Source organism: Pelobates fuscus, chromosome 4 (assembly GCF_036172605.1).
Source record: "Pelobates fuscus isolate aPelFus1 chromosome 4, aPelFus1.pri, whole genome shotgun sequence".
NCBI classification, from domain to species: Eukaryota; Metazoa; Chordata; class Amphibia; order Anura; family Pelobatidae; genus Pelobates; species Pelobates fuscus.
Window position 1 is genome coordinate 39,309,782 of NC_086320.1, and position 19,774 is coordinate 39,329,555.

The 19,774-nt window shown below is 41.1% G+C and overlaps 1 protein-coding gene across 1 annotated transcript in view; it reads left to right on the top strand.

Moving 5' to 3' along the window:
* The window catches only part of MRPL13 (mitochondrial ribosomal protein L13), a 97,983-nt gene that overhangs the window by 14,365 nt on the left and 63,844 nt on the right, over positions 1-19,774 (top strand). The window contains exons 3-4 of the mRNA XM_063451105.1: positions 7,840-7,933; positions 13,911-13,971. Of these exons, the coding sequence (XP_063307175.1) occupies positions 7,840-7,933; positions 13,911-13,971 (155 nt within the window). The remainder of the gene's footprint in view (positions 1-7,839; positions 7,934-13,910; positions 13,972-19,774) is intronic.

Genomic DNA, 19,774 nt, shown 5'->3' on the forward strand with positions numbered 1-19,774 from the left:
CACAATTAGTACTGAATGACAAATATACTTTATTGCTTTAAAAACAAATGTGAAAACAATATAGCATTTCGCCAACTGAAGTTTATTTATTTATTTTACTGCCATCTTTACTGTCCGCAACTCACAAAGCCAGAGTCTGCTCATATATAGCTGTGGATGATAGCTGTTTATTGCCATGTGCAGTGCTAGACTGAAATCCCCTTATTTAATATTGTAGGGTAAGCTTTTCAAATAATTTTATATTTTTAGATACATTTTTTTCAAATGATTTATCTACAAACATTCCTATTAAAGGGACACTATAGTCACCAGAACAACTACAGCTTATTGAATTTGTTCTGGTGAGTAGAATCATTACCTTCAGGCTTTTTGCTGTAAACACTCTCTTTTCAGAGAAAATGCAGTGTTTACATTACAGCCTAGTGATAACTTCACTGGCCACTCCTCAGATAGCTGTTAGAGAACCTTCCTGGGTCATGGCTGCCTAGAATGCATCCAAACATTCAGTGTCTCCTCCCTCTGCATGCAGACACTGAACTTTCCTCATATGGATTGATTGATTCAATTCATCTCTATGAGGAGATGCTGATTGGCCAGGGCTGTGTTTGAATCATGCTGTCTCTGCCCCTGATCTGCCTCCTTGTCTTTCTCAACCAATCCTATGGGGAAGCATTGTGATTGGATCAGGCCACCACGTCTGATGATGTCAGCAGACTGCTTGTTGTTTTTGAGGCAAACATCATGCAGATCTATACCTTCTGCCTTGAATACAGTAAGATTTTGCTATATTTTTGGAGGCATGAGGGGCACAGGGGGGCTAGATGGTGGTGTTAACACTAAAGGGTCAGGAATATATGTTTGTGTTCCTGACCCTGTAGTGATCCTTTAAATCATTTTAAAAAAAGTTCTCAGAAAATATTTAAATTGTATACTCAAATTGCTGATATATAAATAAATTGCTACTTTTTTCACATTTTGCACCAATAACCAAATTTGCATACAATTACCTTTAACAAATTCCCAAGTTGTTGTGCATTCATTTTATGTTATCCTTATTTAATTTTTTTTGCTACTTGAGTGAAGGCTTTGAGCTTATTAAAGTATCCCCAAAGGCAACCAGGCAGTATATTTGGAGTACTCAAACATCGTATTGGACGTTTATCAAAGCAAATCTCTTAAAGGACCACTCTAGTGCCAGGAAAGCATACTCGTTTTCCTGGCACTAGAGTGCCCTGAGGGTGCCCCCACCCTCAGGGACCCCCTCCCGCCCGGCTCTGGAAAGGTGAAAAGGGTTAAAACTTACCTTTTTCCAGCGCTGGGCGGGGAGCTCTCCTCTCCGCCTCCGTTCCTCCCCGTTGGCTGAATGCGCACGCGCGGCAAGAGCTGCGCGCGCATTCAGCCGGTCGCATAGGAAAGCATTCATAATGCTTTCCAATGGACGCTTGCGTGCTCTCACTGTGATTTTCACAGTGAGAATCACGCAAGCGCCTCTAGCGGCTGTCAGTGAGACAGCCACTAGAGGAAATAGGGGAAGGCTTAACTAATTGATAAACATAGCAGTTTCTCTGAAACTGTTATGTTTATAAAACAATTAGTTAACCCTAGCTGGACCTGGCACCCAGACCACTTCATTAAGAGTGGTCCTTTAACTGTTTCAGGTATTGCCCAAAGGTGGATATTCTCTAATTTGTGTCGCCAGGACTCCACACAAGTTATATCAAGGATGATACAGGATCCCATGTGATCAAGCCTCTTTGCTACTAGTGAGCTCAATTAAGAAACCAAGAGAAACAAACTAAATATGTGTACTGATGACGGTATTTCAAATATTACACAAGAAAGGCTAGGAGGAATATTCAAATTTTCACTTTTTTTTTTGTCTGAATTTGAAATCCATAATTAGTACACCATAATTCACTGTACGGAGTATAAATCTAAAATAACTATATTAAAGAAACACTATAACATTAGTGTATTCTTAATGCTATAGTGTCCCTCTGCTCTAAAGTGATTGTTTCTCCCTCCTGTGTTGGAAGGGTTAACCTCTATTGACGAGGTCCCTTAGGGCTGGCTTCTCTCAGTCTCCTCAGACTGTGCACCCAGACCACTTTAATGAGATGAAGTGGTATGGGTGCCATATGATATCCCTTTAATACATTGTTTGATCTCACTCCGTTAAAGGACAGATTTAGTTTATTTTTTTGGAAATATTCATATTGTGCCTCTGGAAGATGGCGCATGTTTTGTGTTTGAATTAACCTCCACTAAAGTGAGAAGGACTATTTATTGCATTATTACTTTTATTGTATAATTAATATGTATTTGCTTGTAGTCTCCAGCAGCCTTACCCCCTCTCCGCTGTTCAGACTAGCGAGGAAGTGTTTTGGGCAACAGCGACTTGCTGAGAGTGTCAGATGAGCGCAGTGAGCCTATATCAGCCGCTCATTGCTGGTATGAATCCGTATAGCTAAGGAAGAGGGTGCACTCTCATACTGGAGGGACAGCACCAGGGGACTCCAGATACAATAGCCAATCTAATGAGATAAAATGGTGACAGTACCTTAACCCCTTAAGGACACGTGACATGTGTGACATGTCATGATTCCCTTTTATTACAGAAGTTTGGTCCTTAAGGGGTTAAGTGTGGCAATCACTAACCAATTCCACATTTTGTCTCAAATTTCCATATTTTCCTTTAGATTGTAAGTCCACAAGCACTTTCAATGCCTAGACCTCCACTAATGGGTAAAGCACTCTTACATTTTGTATTTGTCTGCGTATATGGTACGATCTACCCTAATTGTACTGCACTGCGGAATATGTTGGTGCTTTATAAATGTATATTACATATTCCCAGTTCAATCCTGGCACAGTCAGGGCAATCATTGCAAATAGAAAGAAGAAATAAGACATTTGGGGTTATTTACCAAAATGAGCATTCAAAGTGAGAATTCAAATCAGAGCACAGTCAGAGTAGGTGAACTGAAAGCAAAGTTTACTTAGAGAATGTTTTCATTTTGGCTCTTTTGAACTTAAGTTTAAAATTCACTTTGAATTCTCACTGTAGTGAATAACTCTAATTGTTTAATGTTTTCTGTTCTCTGTATGCTTCCACTATGCTGACTCCCGGGTGTAAAGCACAGAAGTAATAGTGCTGCTTATAACAACGATTTAAATAAGTATTTCATAAAAATTGAATAGTTGAAAGATAGAAATTCCAACGTAGTCAAGAGATATACTGAGAAAAAGTAGGGAATACTGGCGAAGCCACCGGTGTGTCTAGAAGTGTCAATACCTACAGCCTGCAAAGACCTCAATGCTGTACTCTCGTGCATGCGCAAAGGTACAGCAGTGACGTCGGTTCCTGGCACTGGAGCGTCAGTAGATGAAGAGGACCAGCAAGAGGAAGGTGCAGTGCCCGCAAGGGACAGATTCAGGTAAGTAGCGCTCACCTTTACCTGCCTCAAACCCCTCCAGCCACGGGATCCCAGGGCTATGTCACCAGTTTTGCAAAGTCCCCAGACGGTGGCAGTGACGCTACTAGAGGGAGCTAAGATTGATGCACCTAATAGCAGGTTAAAGAGGGTTGATTTCTACATTTAATTGTTTTTTTTCTTCAGACATCACAAATACATATTTATTTAATATAGGAGATTAAATAAAAAAACTTACAATTAAAATTTAACTCATGGTAAATGATAATTCCACTTTAAACTTGACCTCTGTTTTGATTACGTGATCAGTTAGAACCACCGCTTTGCATTTTCTGAGTTCCTACAATGTTCCCTGTTTCTGGGCAAGAATCCCAGGCTCTGGGTATCAGCAGGGTTTCTGAAATGCTGTAAATTGTTCGTTTTATATGAACTTTATCTGCTAGTATTGCAGTAAAAGTTGTACAGTAATGTAATTAACGACGGCTGCATATTTTGAAGTGTTGAAATTCCCATTAAATCATCTCTCTGATCTGTCTGTTAAAAACGTAAGTGCCTGTGCGAAAATGGAAAGCAGAACAATTTTGAACATGCATTCCATAATTGCAAATCTTTCTGATTTGATCTGTCAAGCGATCGTGGGACCTGATTGTCATCTTGTAAGTAATTCCGTGATAAACGACAAGATTTTGATTTGTGGTCGTCGCCGCACTTGTAAACAGATGACATATTTCAAGTTGATGCGATGTCGACTGGAATCCTTCTCCAACAAGTCTGAAAAATTACATTCAATTTATTACTCTATCTGAGACACAGCACTTCCACGGGTATTTTCTTCACATGGTACGTGGAGTCTGACAGCTCAGCAGAAAGAGTTTGGGCTTGTAATCAGAGAACAGATGACCTTTGTTGTAACATGGCATTCGTGACAGCTGTTGTGTCAAGTTTTATTATTTTAACGAAATGCTTGAAACTTTACAAATTTAAGTGCAGGTTGACTGTTGGTTAGCATCTTTTCCTCTGTACAAGTGATAGAAAACTGTATTTATACAATTTTTGAACATGTTTTTCTTAAATAATGTTTTGCTTTGATTCAATAATTACTATAAGCTGGTTTGATATCTTCACATACCTCTTGATCTAGGGCCTTAAACACCCTGTACCGTGCTGAGATTTGCATTTATTTATTTATTTTCCCCTGGCGTCTTGCTTCTAGGGATGCTAGTGAATAATCCACAGGAAACAAAGCACAAGAATATAATTTATATGGAATATTTATTTATACTTAAAGGTTTAATCCAAGCTCCATGACCACTTCAGTAATTTGAAGTGGTCATGGAACCTTAAGTCTATATTTGCAGCCAATGAATGGCCACAGCATCGACATCTGGGGTCTTGAGGTTATGTTGCTTTTAGTAAACATTCAATGTAACTTACCTTTCCTGGGTACTTCTCTTGGCAACATATGTCGTTGGGTTAGCTTCTCCAGGTAACCACAGATCGTAAAGGAAATGTACCACAATGGCACATTTAACGTGCGGTCTGTGTAACAAAGCACTAGTTAGCCCTCACTCTAGTCTCTTTCCATTCCATAAATGCTTTGTATCACTGTTGGGAGGTATTGCTCCACCACGAGTCTCAACGTCAACTCAGCCTTTCATTTTTCCAAGGTCCGTAAAATTAGTATCATTAAGTTGGGTTGCTCATATGGATTCCAGGCCATACTGGAAGCCTATATAAAGCTGCATGTACCCTTTCTTTTCTTAATGTTATTTCCCAATTTGCTAAATCGTTTGAGTGGGAAATGTTTTTATAGTTATTATCCTTATGTTGATGCTTTTTTAAAAGAGCATTCCAGGATTGAAAACTCTTTAACGCAGATGTGTCACTTTCAGGGGCCTGAAATGGTGCAGTGAAAGGTAGGTTTACTTACCTGAAGCTCTCCCTCACCGGCCTCTTATTCCAGCAATCATTCTTTGGCTCCTGGCACTTCTGTTGCCAGGGGCCGCGTCAGTGCTGCAATCTTGCACTTGTTCAAGAACCCAACACTGCGTGAGATCTATGGAGGATCCCACGAGACTGCAAGAGCATTCATAGATCACGTCTTGTAATGAGTGAGACGATCGCACAGCCATCATTTGTGACAGCTGATGGTATTGGACAAAAGTTGACGCAGAGCTCTGCCTTTTGTCAACCTCAGGCTGTCCATAAGACAAAGTAGTTTTCATTAAAATCCCAATGCAACCAAAGCTATTACAAAGTATTATATTACAAAGTAGGAACTACTTTAGATTTTATCTTTATGAAATACTCAGAAGTGACAAAACCTCTTTAATAATCTAGACCACCTGCTATATGTGTACCAGATGCAGGAAGATGTCATGTCTGCCTATATCTGTAAGGTCCTCTATTAATCAATGTAAAGAACCATTTTGTAAAGTGAAACTACATTCTTTCACACTGACAGCATGAACACCTTTAAGTGTATAAAGACATTCTGTAATTTGTCATATAGCTGTTCATCGAAAGAGGTTGATTTATCTTTGTTCTTTCTGGTCTTAGCCCCAGTATTTTAACTATGAAGATTATTATCAACTTGACTCTAGGTAATAGAAGACAAGTTCTCTTTACTGTCTCATCACGTCATAGCGTTCTTCCTAATGCTTATCTTTCATCGTCTTAAATTTAAATGATATGCCAACAAATAACCCTCATCACTGAGGAGCCTTGCAAAACAATGCCCCAAGGGTCCTTAATGTATTAACGGAATTAATCTATATTTACAGTAATGATTAAATGGTTTAGATCCATTCTTTTAAAGATGTTAAATAATATATTGCATTTGATTCAGGTGTCCATGGATGGCCTTAGGCATTATGTTTTCAGTGCCTGATACATTAAGATTATAAGTTTAGTTGATAAATATTGTAAAGACTCATTTCCAGGGCACTGGCAGGAAGTGATCTGACATCAGATCCTCCCAGAGGTTCTATGTTGGAAATGAACAGAGGCTAACAGTTCAACCAAGTAAGGGGTTTGCACTGTTGTTGCATATCCAAAAATGTGATCCGAGTAGGGGAGATCTTTACAGTTTCCCAACCAGATCACACAGATTTACAGAACCCCATTAGAGCCTAGTGCTCCACCGGGCGTTTTAAAGGGCTGGCATTCTCAATTCTGTGCATAAAATAAGTCTGACAACAGATGTTAAAATCTTATCTTTGTAAGAAAAGAGCATGCAAGGGGAAGCTAGCACTCCCCTCCCACCCACTCTGCACTGCCTCCCTCTGCTTGATATCGTGTTATTTTTAACAATTTTTATAAAACCCCTTCCCCACTTCTTCCCCTCGCATAGCGCACTCTCAGCTGGCGAAGTGGTCCAGTCACAGGCTTCTCTGTGATTTTCACAGTGACGTCAGAAGGGGGCATGGGAAATCATTACATGGAGCTTTACTTAGCTTTACTACAAATTAAGAGGGAGAAGCTTCTCCACAGTGGCAATTTCCCTGACATTCCAAACCAGGCAAGCGAGAATTGGCTGTGTTTATGGAGGATCCCGTCTCACGGAATCCTCCGTAGACATCAATGCTGTACTCTTGCGAGTTCGGCAAAGTCCCCAAATGGTGACAGTTCTTCTTCAAATTAAATCCTCTTCTGCTTTAAATTTAGCAAATGTGTAGATCTTTTTAAAAAAGCTAAATAAGCAATGTTACCTTCCATCACTTGGCAATCATGCTTTAACCATCAGCTTAGAAGTGAAGAGTGTGAGCATAGCAAGACTAGATGCTGAATTGGAAGACTTTGGAATTTAAAATGAAGTTGTTTTAGTGCTTAGAATGTCCTTAAGTATTTAATTTACCCTTTTTGAGTAATATTTGAGAAACTACAGGTTCAGCAGGGAAGGCATATCAGTGAAGGTTTATTGGAAACAGGAACACAATAGTAAATATTACAGTGATTTGGCCTGAGTCCTTAACAGGTATGGCAGTCCCACATCCATGGAGTACCAGGCTAGGCATTAAATCGCTGCTTTTTTTTCATTGTGAGCCCAAATCACATCACATTGCCCTGTTTGAGTCATAAACCTCCTGATTAAAGCACATGTCAGTTTTTCCCAGTAATATTGTTGTAAAGACTCAATGAGTATCATGGGAAATGACGTCCAATTAACCTCTGCAGTGCCAAGTATTGGCATCATCGCTCTACTAGTAGATGGGACATTTATTTAGTCTACATTTGGAATAAATGCTACATTGTTTTTTTTAAACACGTATGTAGCCATTTTATTTTGTTGCTATAAGATAGCCAAACAGCATATTTCTCTTACTGCTACCATAACTGTAAGTTTGCTTTGCTTGCTACTTGATGTTATTATTACACATTGTAATTTATCTTGTGTTGTCGGTAGGTGACTGTGGGGACCATGTGGTGGTGGTAAACACCAGACATATTGCATTCTCAGGAAATAAATGGGAGCAGAAGGTGTATTCCTCTCACAGTGGGTAAGTACACCTGAAACCTCCATTTTGTTCTAGTGTCACATTTCTATAGACACTGGGGGAAAACTCCAATCAAAAATAATTTCCAATGGGGTTAGTTCACTGATCTTGTGCTGTAACTATATATGCCAGATGTTTGTATTTAATTATTTAGTTTAAATACACACAAAAACGGTGTATATTTCTTAAGACCGATTAAATTACTTAAAGCTCTATAATAAAAAAAAGTCCTTTTAATATGATAGCCAAATGTACAATATTTGCAGGTAACAATCTTTAGTAAATAAAGGTGGACAGCCAAATGTACAATATGTATTAGTAATATTCTTTATATGGGTGTTATTTTTACCAGGGGGACCTGTAGTGATTTTGAAATGCTCTGTTGTGCACTTAGTTGGAACATTCACAGAGCCGGCACTTGTTAATTTGTAAATCACACCCTCCTCTTTCAATCCGTGAGCGGTACATTCCATAACTGCACATTTTCAACGGAAGGTCGTAAATTTTATCAATGGCATGTGATTTAAAATGCTATTCGCTTCCATATTATTAATGTGTTCTGTCCACTATTGCTATATATGTCTTATTCAATGCAGAGATTGTCACAAAAGACACTAAATTTGTGTCTAGTTACAATGTGTATGGTGTAAAGAATGCAAACCTACATGAAGTATGTTTATTTTGTGTTTTAATTTTAAATATTACAAATTAGCCTAATGGACACTAAATATATAAATAAGAAAAAAAGTATCCCAGCAACTCCACAAAAAACAATCTGGGCATCATAACAAATTGTGGCTGGAGCTAACTTACCTTTGGGGGTAATCTATTCACGAACAATTTAACACCAAATCCTAATTTCCAGCTGTTTAGCCCTGCCTCTGTCTTTCCGCTTCGCTCCTGATTCACAAAACAACTTGAGAAATGTGCAGATTTTTCGCGACCTATTTTTATGAAGGGGGAGCTGCTGATTGGCTTTGGAAGTTCTCAGCCAGTCCTATGCGCCCCTGTCCCAGGCTTCCTCTTTCAAGAATCGAAGACAAGCGGAAATATAGAGGCAGAGCTAACTGGCCATTCTCAGGACCTGACTCCACTCACTAAAAGAGACCTACAAAGCCTCTTGAAGGAGTTAAAAACGAACATGGCCACAGAATTTACTAAACATCTGGCTAACCATAAGAAAAGGCATGATGGATCTGACCAGGAGAGCAACAGAAATGGAGGACAAAATGGAACAGGTTACTTCAGCCTCCTCCACCAAAGCACAAGCCATACAAGACCTCTGTGAGCAGGTCAGGGCACTGTAAGACGCACAGGAGGACCTCATCAAGAAGGAACAATATTCGGATCAGGGGACTCCCTGAATCTGTGACCATCAAAACCCTAATGGCCACACTATGGGAAACACTCTGCGGCATACTTAATGAGACCTCTCCGGCGGAGTTGCTCATCGACAGAGCTCACAGGGCACTACGGGCTCCCTCCCTCAACACCTCCTCTCCCTAGAGACATCATAGTGCGATGCACTATTTCCATGTAAAAGAAGCGATCATGAAAAAGGCAAGGGACACACAGCTACAAATTGACTGGCACCAGATTCAGTTCTACCAAGATCTGGCCCCGAGCACCCTCCGCAAGTGGAGAGAACTGCGACCCCTCACACAAGCACAAAACCAAAGGAGGATCCAATATGCCTGGGGTCACCCATTCAAATTTCTTGTCCACAAGGCCAATCAGACCTTCACACTCCACCATCCATTGGAAATGCACAGGCTTGCAGAACAGCTCGGGATCTCTGGCCTGGAACCAGGAGGCCCTAGACTACCGGACGGATCATCTCCGGCTGGACCAGGCAGCTCTGGACAACCTCCCAGGATCAGGGACCCTCAGCCATCCTCCTAAGACCGGACCCAGCTTTTCCATCTCCAGAAGATCAGCTAATGCTTTCCTCTCTCTTAAAACCCAAAGGACGCTATGCAGTGTAAATCCCCAAACACGGAATAAAGTCATAACGCACAGGGTGTGGTACATTTATTCCTTAAAGCACCCCCCGGACTGAGCTCTCCTTCCTCACTGAGGAGCACCTGACACCATGGCATGCAGATAAGCAACTGAGAATATTTGCAAGTTTAATTACCGGCTCACATAAGCTGAATACTGTCCTGCTTCCCTCCTCCCTGTCAAATCCCCTAATCCTGCCCCTCCTTTTTTATTATTTATTATTTTATTTTATTTTATTTAAAGCATTATAATGAGCATGTGTTACTGCCACTAACAAATGGTTATACCACTGCCACTGGAGACACAACAATACCACACCCATCAAGGCATCCCACATCTTTGCTGAGCAAATATCACTGGCAACCCCCCAGAACAGGCCAAGAACGACTTTAACGAAAGGGGGCCGGCGGAGTCTTCCCCAATAGGGCAAATAAAGCCCTGCATTAACCACCTTCCCGACCGGAAGACAATATGACCTAAACAGGCCCGAAAGGCGGCACAGCCACCCCTACCACACATGCCGCTACAATACCAGGGGCTCGAGCCTGACACCCCACTCCCCTCCCCGCTATACCTTAACTACTCCGACTTCTGAACTCCCTGCACCACTATTACATGTGGTCCCTACTCGCTAAGATTATTGCAGGCGGAGATCGGGGGGGATGTGGGACTCACCTCAGTGAACATGGGCCACACCACCCACTGTGCTGCATACCGAGGCCCTACTTGAGGTCCCAAGTTGCACAGTATCAGTGGAAACCTTTCCTCACCAAGGCCATCTTACAGCATGATTACCCTAATCAAGGGCTACAATCCCCAATGAGAACACAATATTCCTTCAGGGGCACAAGGGGTATATACACTCATCTAATATTGTGATAAAGGACATGATTTGCTTAGCGATATGATGTATTTAGCTCTTACTATTTTAATCATCTATATAACGTGCAAATGGTCCACAAACAGAGCTACTTTCCCGTCTAGCAGGTTTTACTCATGTCTCCACAACACCATGACATCACTTCGGCTGCTCTCCAAGGCATACGCCGCCCCCTCCCTCCCCCTCCCCCCCCCGCCACTAGACATGCGCCAGGGATATGTAGGCTTCGACACACATGGAGGGACACACATTACCGCTAAGGTAGCACTGACACATCATGTCCAAGAATAGAGACGGATATAGTACTTGGTTTCTCAGTCCAGAGGCTACCCAGATGTCCACAGACTTAATTGCACTCACACATCGCAGGTCCAAACGCCATAAGCCTAGAAAAGGGCGGGTCTGAGGAATCCCACCAAGATCGCCAGAGCCTGGCGCATGGACGCCAGCCTATAAGAAGGGGTGCACATCTCCTCGTCAAACAACCAAGGTTGAGAATCTCCGATAACCATGGCAGCACAACACGCAGGTGAACACCTCCCCATATCCTTCAGAGAGCCCAGACATCACTCTTCCAAGCAAAAATATATACTCCTTTGGGTGTAACCTCTAATACCTGCACTACCCTGTAGTATAGTGCCAACACATTTGAGTAAATATGCAAAAAAAAAAAAAAAAAAATATATATATATATATATATATATATATATATATATATATATATATATATGGGGGTTCTTCCTTAAGCACTGCATGGCCCCTATCTACAATCATCTCACTAGCACACCTGGAAAGTCAGTCAAGCATACAAATTAATTGTTATTGGTTTATCTCTGTTTTCTTTGATATATTGTTACAATTATGCAAATGTTCAAGACATGTTACTAAGGTCTCTGTGGAGCTGGATCCATAATTTCCCGCACTCCTAACAAACGAACTGATTGGGTCTGCCCGCCGGAGACGCGGGGTGTGGGAATTCACACCAGTCCCTACACTTACTATTCCTTCTTCAGGGTTTGACCACACCACTAGGTTAGCCTGCATGCGACTCTGACTAACTATCAATTACCTCTACTTACTCCTTTTACCCCACCAGAGTTCAAACAGCAGAGCTGCCCGGTGGTCAACCCCAAACCCTACTGGCCCATTGGATAAACCCAGTAGACTAAATCCTCTTATCCCATATATATCGCCCGGCTCCCCAAGGGTTCCCCGCTCTCTTTCCCACTCCGCGGCCCTAGGCCTCTCTCTCCCTCCTATAACAAATTAGCAACATCCCAGACCAATAGGGGAATTTTCCAGAAATGCTTCACAGCTCTGTATAACCATTCCCCGTCACCAGCCCTGGATGACTCTGCGTCCTTCCTGTCCCCTATGACCCCAATCTGGAGAAACAAGCTCTTTACTGTGGCCTCACACCGATCCATTTTGCCAACTTCGAAAATAGAGACATCTCACGGTTGGGCCACTTATATCACGATAACAGAATCATAGAATATTGTGACATACCCTACAAAAACGCCTTTACAATGTATGATTATTCCAGATACATCCAGCTAAGAAGCTTTGCATCACGCTCATTATCAAACAAGCAGGCAGGCACTGCCCCCTTAACACAATACGAACTCGATTGCAAAAAGCACTCCTTTAGGAAGGTACAAATCTCTGACCCATATAACACAATAGCGACTCATACAACACAAATAACGCTCCCCTATATAACAACATGGGAAACGTACTTAGCCAAACCCCCACCCCACCCCCCCACCCCCCGACGAACCCTCTAACTGGTCAGAGATATGGGAAGCCGAAGCCTCCATATCCATCTGGTGACTCACAAGGAACATGCATACAAAATGTTATTTTGGTGGTTTTTAACGCCTCAGCGCCTAGCTACCATGCACCTAGCAGCCTCAAATTAATGCTGGAAGTGTTGCGGGGAAGTGGGGACTTTCCTCCACTGCTGGTGGACATGCCCTAAACTAAAACCCTTATGGCAAAGCATCACAGCACTGATCCCCAGACTGCTAGACAAACTGTGCCCCTTATACCCTTGGATGTTGTTTCTCTCCAGGCCCATGGACTCTTTTACCAGAGCAGAAAACAAGTTAATAACCCGCATAGCACTGACAACAAGATGAGCAATAGCCGAACTATGGTCAACACTGCACATACCTTCACACACTACTATTGCCAAAAAGATACAGGACAGTGCAAACATGGATAGCCTAACATCTCAGATTCACGAGAGGAGACACCCAAACAGTTCCACGAGACCTGGTACCCATGGCTAGCTGGGGATACAACATTACCCTGGAAGAAGTTACACACTTTCATAACAGCCAGACTTGGATGACCCTGAAACCCCCACCACTACGGCATGAACTGGCACAGATTTACCCAGGCTGAGCGCACCCTTTCCTCCCACCCTCAACCCCACTCCCCCTCACATCTTCCTTTTATCCCTTCATTCTCATACAACTCCTGCCCACCTTAGCCACTCTCCTCTCTTCACTCTCTCTCACCCTACACAGGCCACACATACACTTACCCACACAACCACTTATTAACCCAGGGCCCGAAGCGGAGCATGAGCATACAGGAATGCATACAGAAAACCCACCCTATATTAACAACTATCCGCAACGAAAAACCTCCTGAGCAACAGCACTTAAGACCCAACACAGTCCTAGCACACCAAAGGACGAACACAGCAGACTGACCCTCACATGAGCCCGCTACCATCCCAACATCCGGCTCTACAGACACAACAGAAAACAACGGATTCTAAGCGAAAAGTTAGCCGGACTTAAAAACTTTGAAAACTTGACTAAATGTACCTGTATTGCATAACCTGGGATAATCGCTTATGTTGGAATGCAGCTCTAAAAGTTTGTTCCTGTACTGCCCCTTGTACTATTTCTGTTTTCTGCTACCTTTGTACTATTTCTGACATCTGTAATTTTACATCCAACGAACAAAATAAAAATATTTTTTTTAAAAAAAGTGAAATTAATAGGTAAAAACATTTAATCAAACATAGCTTTTCTCCAGACATTTTAACTAATTGCATGTTATTGTTTTTTTTTCCTTCCAAAGTTACCCAGGAGGTTTCAGACAAGTGACTGCTGCAGAACTTCATCGAAGAGACCCAACAGCAGTAAGTGGTTAGCAGCTTGCTTTGTATTGTCAAGAGGTTTAACATGTTTAAAGCTCAGTCCAAAATGTTGTAAATAATATTCAGATTAAACTTTATTGTCACTCTGCAGCGTACATACAAAGACATGGAAACACAGTTGGCCTCTGGACAGAACTACAGTATATTCTAATAAAATATACTATTAATAAAAATGTACTCTATGTAAACTTTAGCAGTCCTTACTTAATTCCATAATACATCTAATACCTAAGAAATATAATCCCTCCATCATTACAATTTTTTTTTAACAGTCTTATAATACATATAGACATTACACAATACTGCCACTAATATTGTATAATTCAACTCTATAGCCTTTAACCCCTGATCCAAATTAAAAATATCTATCTAATATAAACTAATCGCACCTCCTGCAAATAAAGTGTTTCAAACCACAAACACGATTAGCGCAATCTAGTGCAAACAAATTCAGTAATCTCAGCAGTACACCTTTATCATTTGAGAATAAGTGCATGTCACAATCAACTAATCACATCCATCAAACACATAGAATACAAACCGCAAACACATTGACCAACAACATAAAATGCTAATTGTGAGAACATAGGACATATGCACAAAGTGCAAGATGTGTGCACACAAATCATCTTGCCTTTTCAATGAAGGATATTAGTATAACCCCTTGACCTTACAAGTGTCACAGTGCTTCTCACCCTGGACCTTCTTAGAAGTAAGGTGAGCAAGTTCATAAAAAAAACTTTGAATTGTGGTCTTTCCCAACAGTTGAAAAGTCGGGGTGAAAATGTACTAAATTGTTAAGAAAAAAAAAAGGCAATACTGTAATGGATATACAAGGTTTACACCATTAATATATTGTTAAATTCCGAGTCCAATTAATGATTTTTCAACCATGATCAAATATTTAAATTTGACTCAACTCCTGGGATCAAAAGCTCCACATTACTGGCCAGTTTCATCCACCCTCTTTGATTTTAAGATTTAAATTTTTTCCTGCTGCGAAGGACAGCATTTTATGTATGTATTTACAAAGTCTTCCTCCCACCCCCTACCACCACTTAGAGCTAAATTTACTACTTCAGTAAATCATTTTATGATGTTAATACATTTTTTTCAAAGCCTGGGGGAAGAATGCGTGTTTAGATCTCAGCAGTTAAGATTTCACCTGCCGCTTTGCAGTGTAATTGCCAAAACTGGACATATTTGCTGCATATTTTAACTTGAAATGAAATCTAGGTGTTGAAGTATTTCAGTGCTAGATAAGGGTTTCCTAATGTTCTAGAGAGAAATTCTGCAGTCTGTAAGACAGTGGTGGCACAAGACAATTTCTTGGGGGGGGGGGGGAGAGGGCGGGAGGTTGGATCTGAAGTCCAGCACATAAAATTTATGTGAGTTAGTCAGAATCGGCAAATATGAGTCATAAACAATACCTATTACGTTGTAAATAGAAAATGATACCTTATCAGAGTACACAACATTTTTTGTTTAGAAGAATATTATAACAAAAGTAAAATAAAACAAAATAAAACATGCTCACTACAGAAATCTCAATGACACACACAAACACGTTTGGCAAACATAGGGAATGGGTAACGAGATTTTAAAAAATAATGGGAAGTTATGGGCCTATTTTTAATTTGCACTGTGTTTGGTGCTTTAACCCCTTAAGGACCAAACTTCTGGAATAAAAGGGAATCATGACATGTCACACATGTAATGTGTCCTCAAGGGGTTAAGAAAATGATGCTGTCTGTCCAGGTTCCTAACTAACCACACATACTTTATCCAGTGATATCTAGCTGCTGTGGTTGCCAATAACAGTATTCTATAAACAGTAGTTTATTTTTTAATTTTTTTTTTTACCATTCTAAAACTTCTCCATTAACCAGCGTTTCTCTTTTTTGCTCCAAAAATGCTGCTTAATATAATGTTGTGACTTTGTTTTTTTGGGCACCAAAAAAGAGGAAAGGGTTGCACTCAATCATAAAAATCACAGGGTGCTAACTGAGTATGGGTCAGCATACCCCATAGAACATAAATCAAAGAAAAATATCTCAATATGCCCGCGGAAGAACGAGCCCCACACGTGCACGCGCCGTTCTTCCGCGGGCATATTGGGCCGCTGTTATGGATGATTTACAAGGTATTTAACAAAGTATGGGTTCATTTATATTTTATTTTTAGTTACTTGGTATACAGGAGTTTATTTATAGATTTGCCCATAGTATGTGATCACTTTAGTGGACCTTCTATCATAATAGAGGGGTGTGCACACTTTTGTTTATTCTAATATGTGGATTCCATCTATCTCTTGTTTTTTGTTTATTTTATATGCCATGTACTGGTTCTTCTGTTATTGAGGCTTTCAAACTGTTTGCCTTATCGTATCTAAGCTTAACATGTGTAATCCTCCCAATATGGTATATTGACACCTCCTTTGGAATCCTGAATTGGGTTCTAAATGTGTTTATCTGTTTGACTGCATTAAACATGTATGTGTTTGTTTCGGCAAGTGTTCCTTGGTCATATATTGTAGTGGTCCTCCATGCTGTAACAGGTTATTTGGAATTTCTGAGCCCACCTTTCTTCTTATCAATGTTCTTATCACGGTTCATTTTGGCATGCCTACATTTTTGACAGTGCTGCTTGTCATATGTTTAGACTTGTAATAGTCTGTGTTAAGCACATTGATAGTTCTTTGCTATTCCTAGTGGGAAGGAACGGACCGTAAATAAACTGCTTTTAGAAGTTCCCAAGATACCATTATTTTTATGTATTTATTTTATTACTGGCGTTTATAAAGCGCCCACATATTCCGCATACATTTAAACACACTTTGATTTTTTCCGAGTGCATATATTTTTGGGGGTTCGTTTTTATTTTATTCTAAAAAATTTTGATGATTTGAAAAGCTTATCCAAAACAAAATTAAATGAAGGCCATAGTTTGTAGTCCAACAAGTAGATCGACATCAATGGCAATGTTGGCTACATTGCCTCACCTTTTTCATGCTACAACTTATGTTTCCAGTAGGCTCTGCACAAATCCTATGAGATAATTAATCCAAACAATATATTGGTGCTCCAGACTCGGGGGGGTGACATTATCCCTATAATATTTCCAAAATGACTTGATAAAGGCCGTCTTTATCGGCCAAACGTTGTCATGTTGTGCTTATTCCAATAAAAAGAATGGAGCATGATGCTCTCTCTGCATCTCATGCTACAGCAGGCATTACTCCTGAGCTTACTTAAAGAGAATATATTGGGAAATTCAAAAGCAGAAGGTAACTGCTAACTATTTAATAATTCATTTAGTTAACCTGTTGCTAATCATTAAACATGGGAAGTGAGACTAGATAACTTTAGAAAATGGCCGAGTAACACTAAAGCTTTAATTAAAAAACAAAAAGGGAAAACATAGTTAAATAATACATCTAAAAGATCTAAAAGACCAAGAAGCAATTCAACATGTTACCTTAAGAACTAACCACAAGATGGCAGTGTAAGATAGCTATATATCTTTGCAACAGCATGTTTATAGTAGCACTAAAACAGCATTGTCAAGTTGATGCATTCAGCAATCTGGATATTGGAGTTTAAGAAAGTTGGTATCGTCTTGTTTTGTTATCAATTATTTCACTTGTAGTGTTTTTATACAGTTGTGGCTTGAAGAATAGGGGATCAATGTCAGATTGAAAGGTTGCGTGAGAATTTCTAGAATATAGTCTGTGGCTTCTGTATGTACTGAACAAAAAAAAATATTTGTATTATCTTAATCTAGACTTTGATCATCGTAAAGGCCAGTCCCTGACGTTTTCAATATTTTGACACAGAGTGTCCCCAAGGTGCCCACACATCTAGCCCCCCACTCAGCCAATTGCTAATGTGGAAGTGTAAAATGCTCAGGCAATGAATGTTGCCCATGTTTGAAGAAAAAAAAAAATGATATTGCTAATGTGCAAGCAGTAGGCTGAATGAGGGGGCAGAACGTGGCCACTCTTTTGTTGTGTGTTGAACTACTCAAATTGTTTGGCACAGAATTGTGTGGAGCTGCAAGGGCATGCTGGCACTATAACTAGGGGTGCACCGAAATGAAAATTCTGGTCCGAAACCGAAAATTGAGGATGCTCTTGGCCGAAAACCAAAACCGAAAATGATTTCTCCCCCAAATGATTAAAAAAAAATTTTTTTTCCTATAATTTTTTTAATATTAGACTTTTTAATGAATCTAATTTGAAAAACTTCCCTTCTCTTTTAGTGTCCCCCCCCCCGCTTAATGTTCCTCTCTCCCCCCTCTAGTGTTCCTCTCCCCTCCCTCTTTTTTAGTGTTCTTTCCCCCCTCCTCTCCAGTTCCATAGTGTTCTTTTCTTCCCTCCCCTGTCCCATATTGTATTCTCCTCCCCTATAGTATTTTCCCCCTTCTCCTGTCCAATAGTGTTCTCCCCCCCCCCCTCCTGTCCCATAGTGTTCTCCCCCCCCTCCCCTGTTCCATAGTGTTCTCCCCACTCCCCTGTCCCATAATGTTCTCCACCCTCGCCTGTCTCATAATGTTCTCCCCCCATCCCCTGTCCTATAGTATTCTCCCCCCCATCCCCTGTCCTATAGTATTCTCCCACCCTCCCCTGTCCTATAGTATACTCCCACCCTCCCCTGTCCTATAGTATTCTTTCCCCTCCCTTGTCCTATAGTATTCCCCTCCCCTGCCCCAAATTGGTCTTTCCCCCCTCCCCTGTCCCATATTGTATTCTCCTCCCCTCCCCTATAGTATTCTCCCCCCTCCCCTGTCCCATATTGTATTCTCCTCCCCTCCCCTATAGTATTCTCCCCCCTCCCCTGTCCCATGGTGTTCTCCCCCCTCCCCAGTCCCATTTTGTTCTCCCCCCCCTGTCTCATATTGTTCTTCCCCCCCTCCCCTGTCTCATATTGTTCTTTCCCCCCTCCCCTGTCCCATATTGTTCTCCCCCCCCCTCCCCTGTCCCATATTGTTCTTTCCCCCCTCCCCTGTCTCATATTGTTCTTTCCCCCCTCCCCTGTCCCATATTGTTCTTTCCCCCCTCCCCTGTCCCATATTGTTCTTTCCCCCCTCCCCTGTCACATATTGTTCTTTCCCCCCTCCCCTGTCTCATATTGTTCTTTCCCCCCTCCCCTGTCCCATATTGTTCTTTCCCCCCTCCCCTGTCCCATATTGTTCTTTCCCCCCTCCCCTGTCCCATATTGTTCTTTCCCCTGTCCCATATTGTTCTTTCCCCCCTCCCCTGTCCCATAGTGTTCTTTCCCCCCTCCCCTGTCCCATATTGTTCTTTCCCCCCTCCCCTGTCCCATATTGTTCTTTTCCCCCCTCCCCTGTCCCATAGTGTTCTTCCCCACCCCCCCACCCCCTCCGTCCCAAAAAATTAAAAAAACAAAAAACCTTTTTAAATATTATACGATAGGCCCATTTTTGGCCGAAAGTTTCGGTGCATCCCTAACTATAACCACTACAGCTTTAGTTTTTATAGTATTTAACTGTGTGGGGACTGGCACTGATTTATAGTTACAATTGGTCACTCACAGATTTGCAGAATTAAAAAAGCCTTGAGTGGTATCTTTCAGTGTCCAATATGTTGTCCCTCCTCACATGTTCCTCACAGAGCAGAATGTATGTATCTCAAAAGAAAAAGATATATACACGAATGTAGTACACTTCCAGAGTTAGGTAAAAAAGTATTTAATGACTTACATATAAGTATAAAACAAACGGTTTGTCACCATGCACGGACGTGCATGGTGACAAGCCGTTTGTT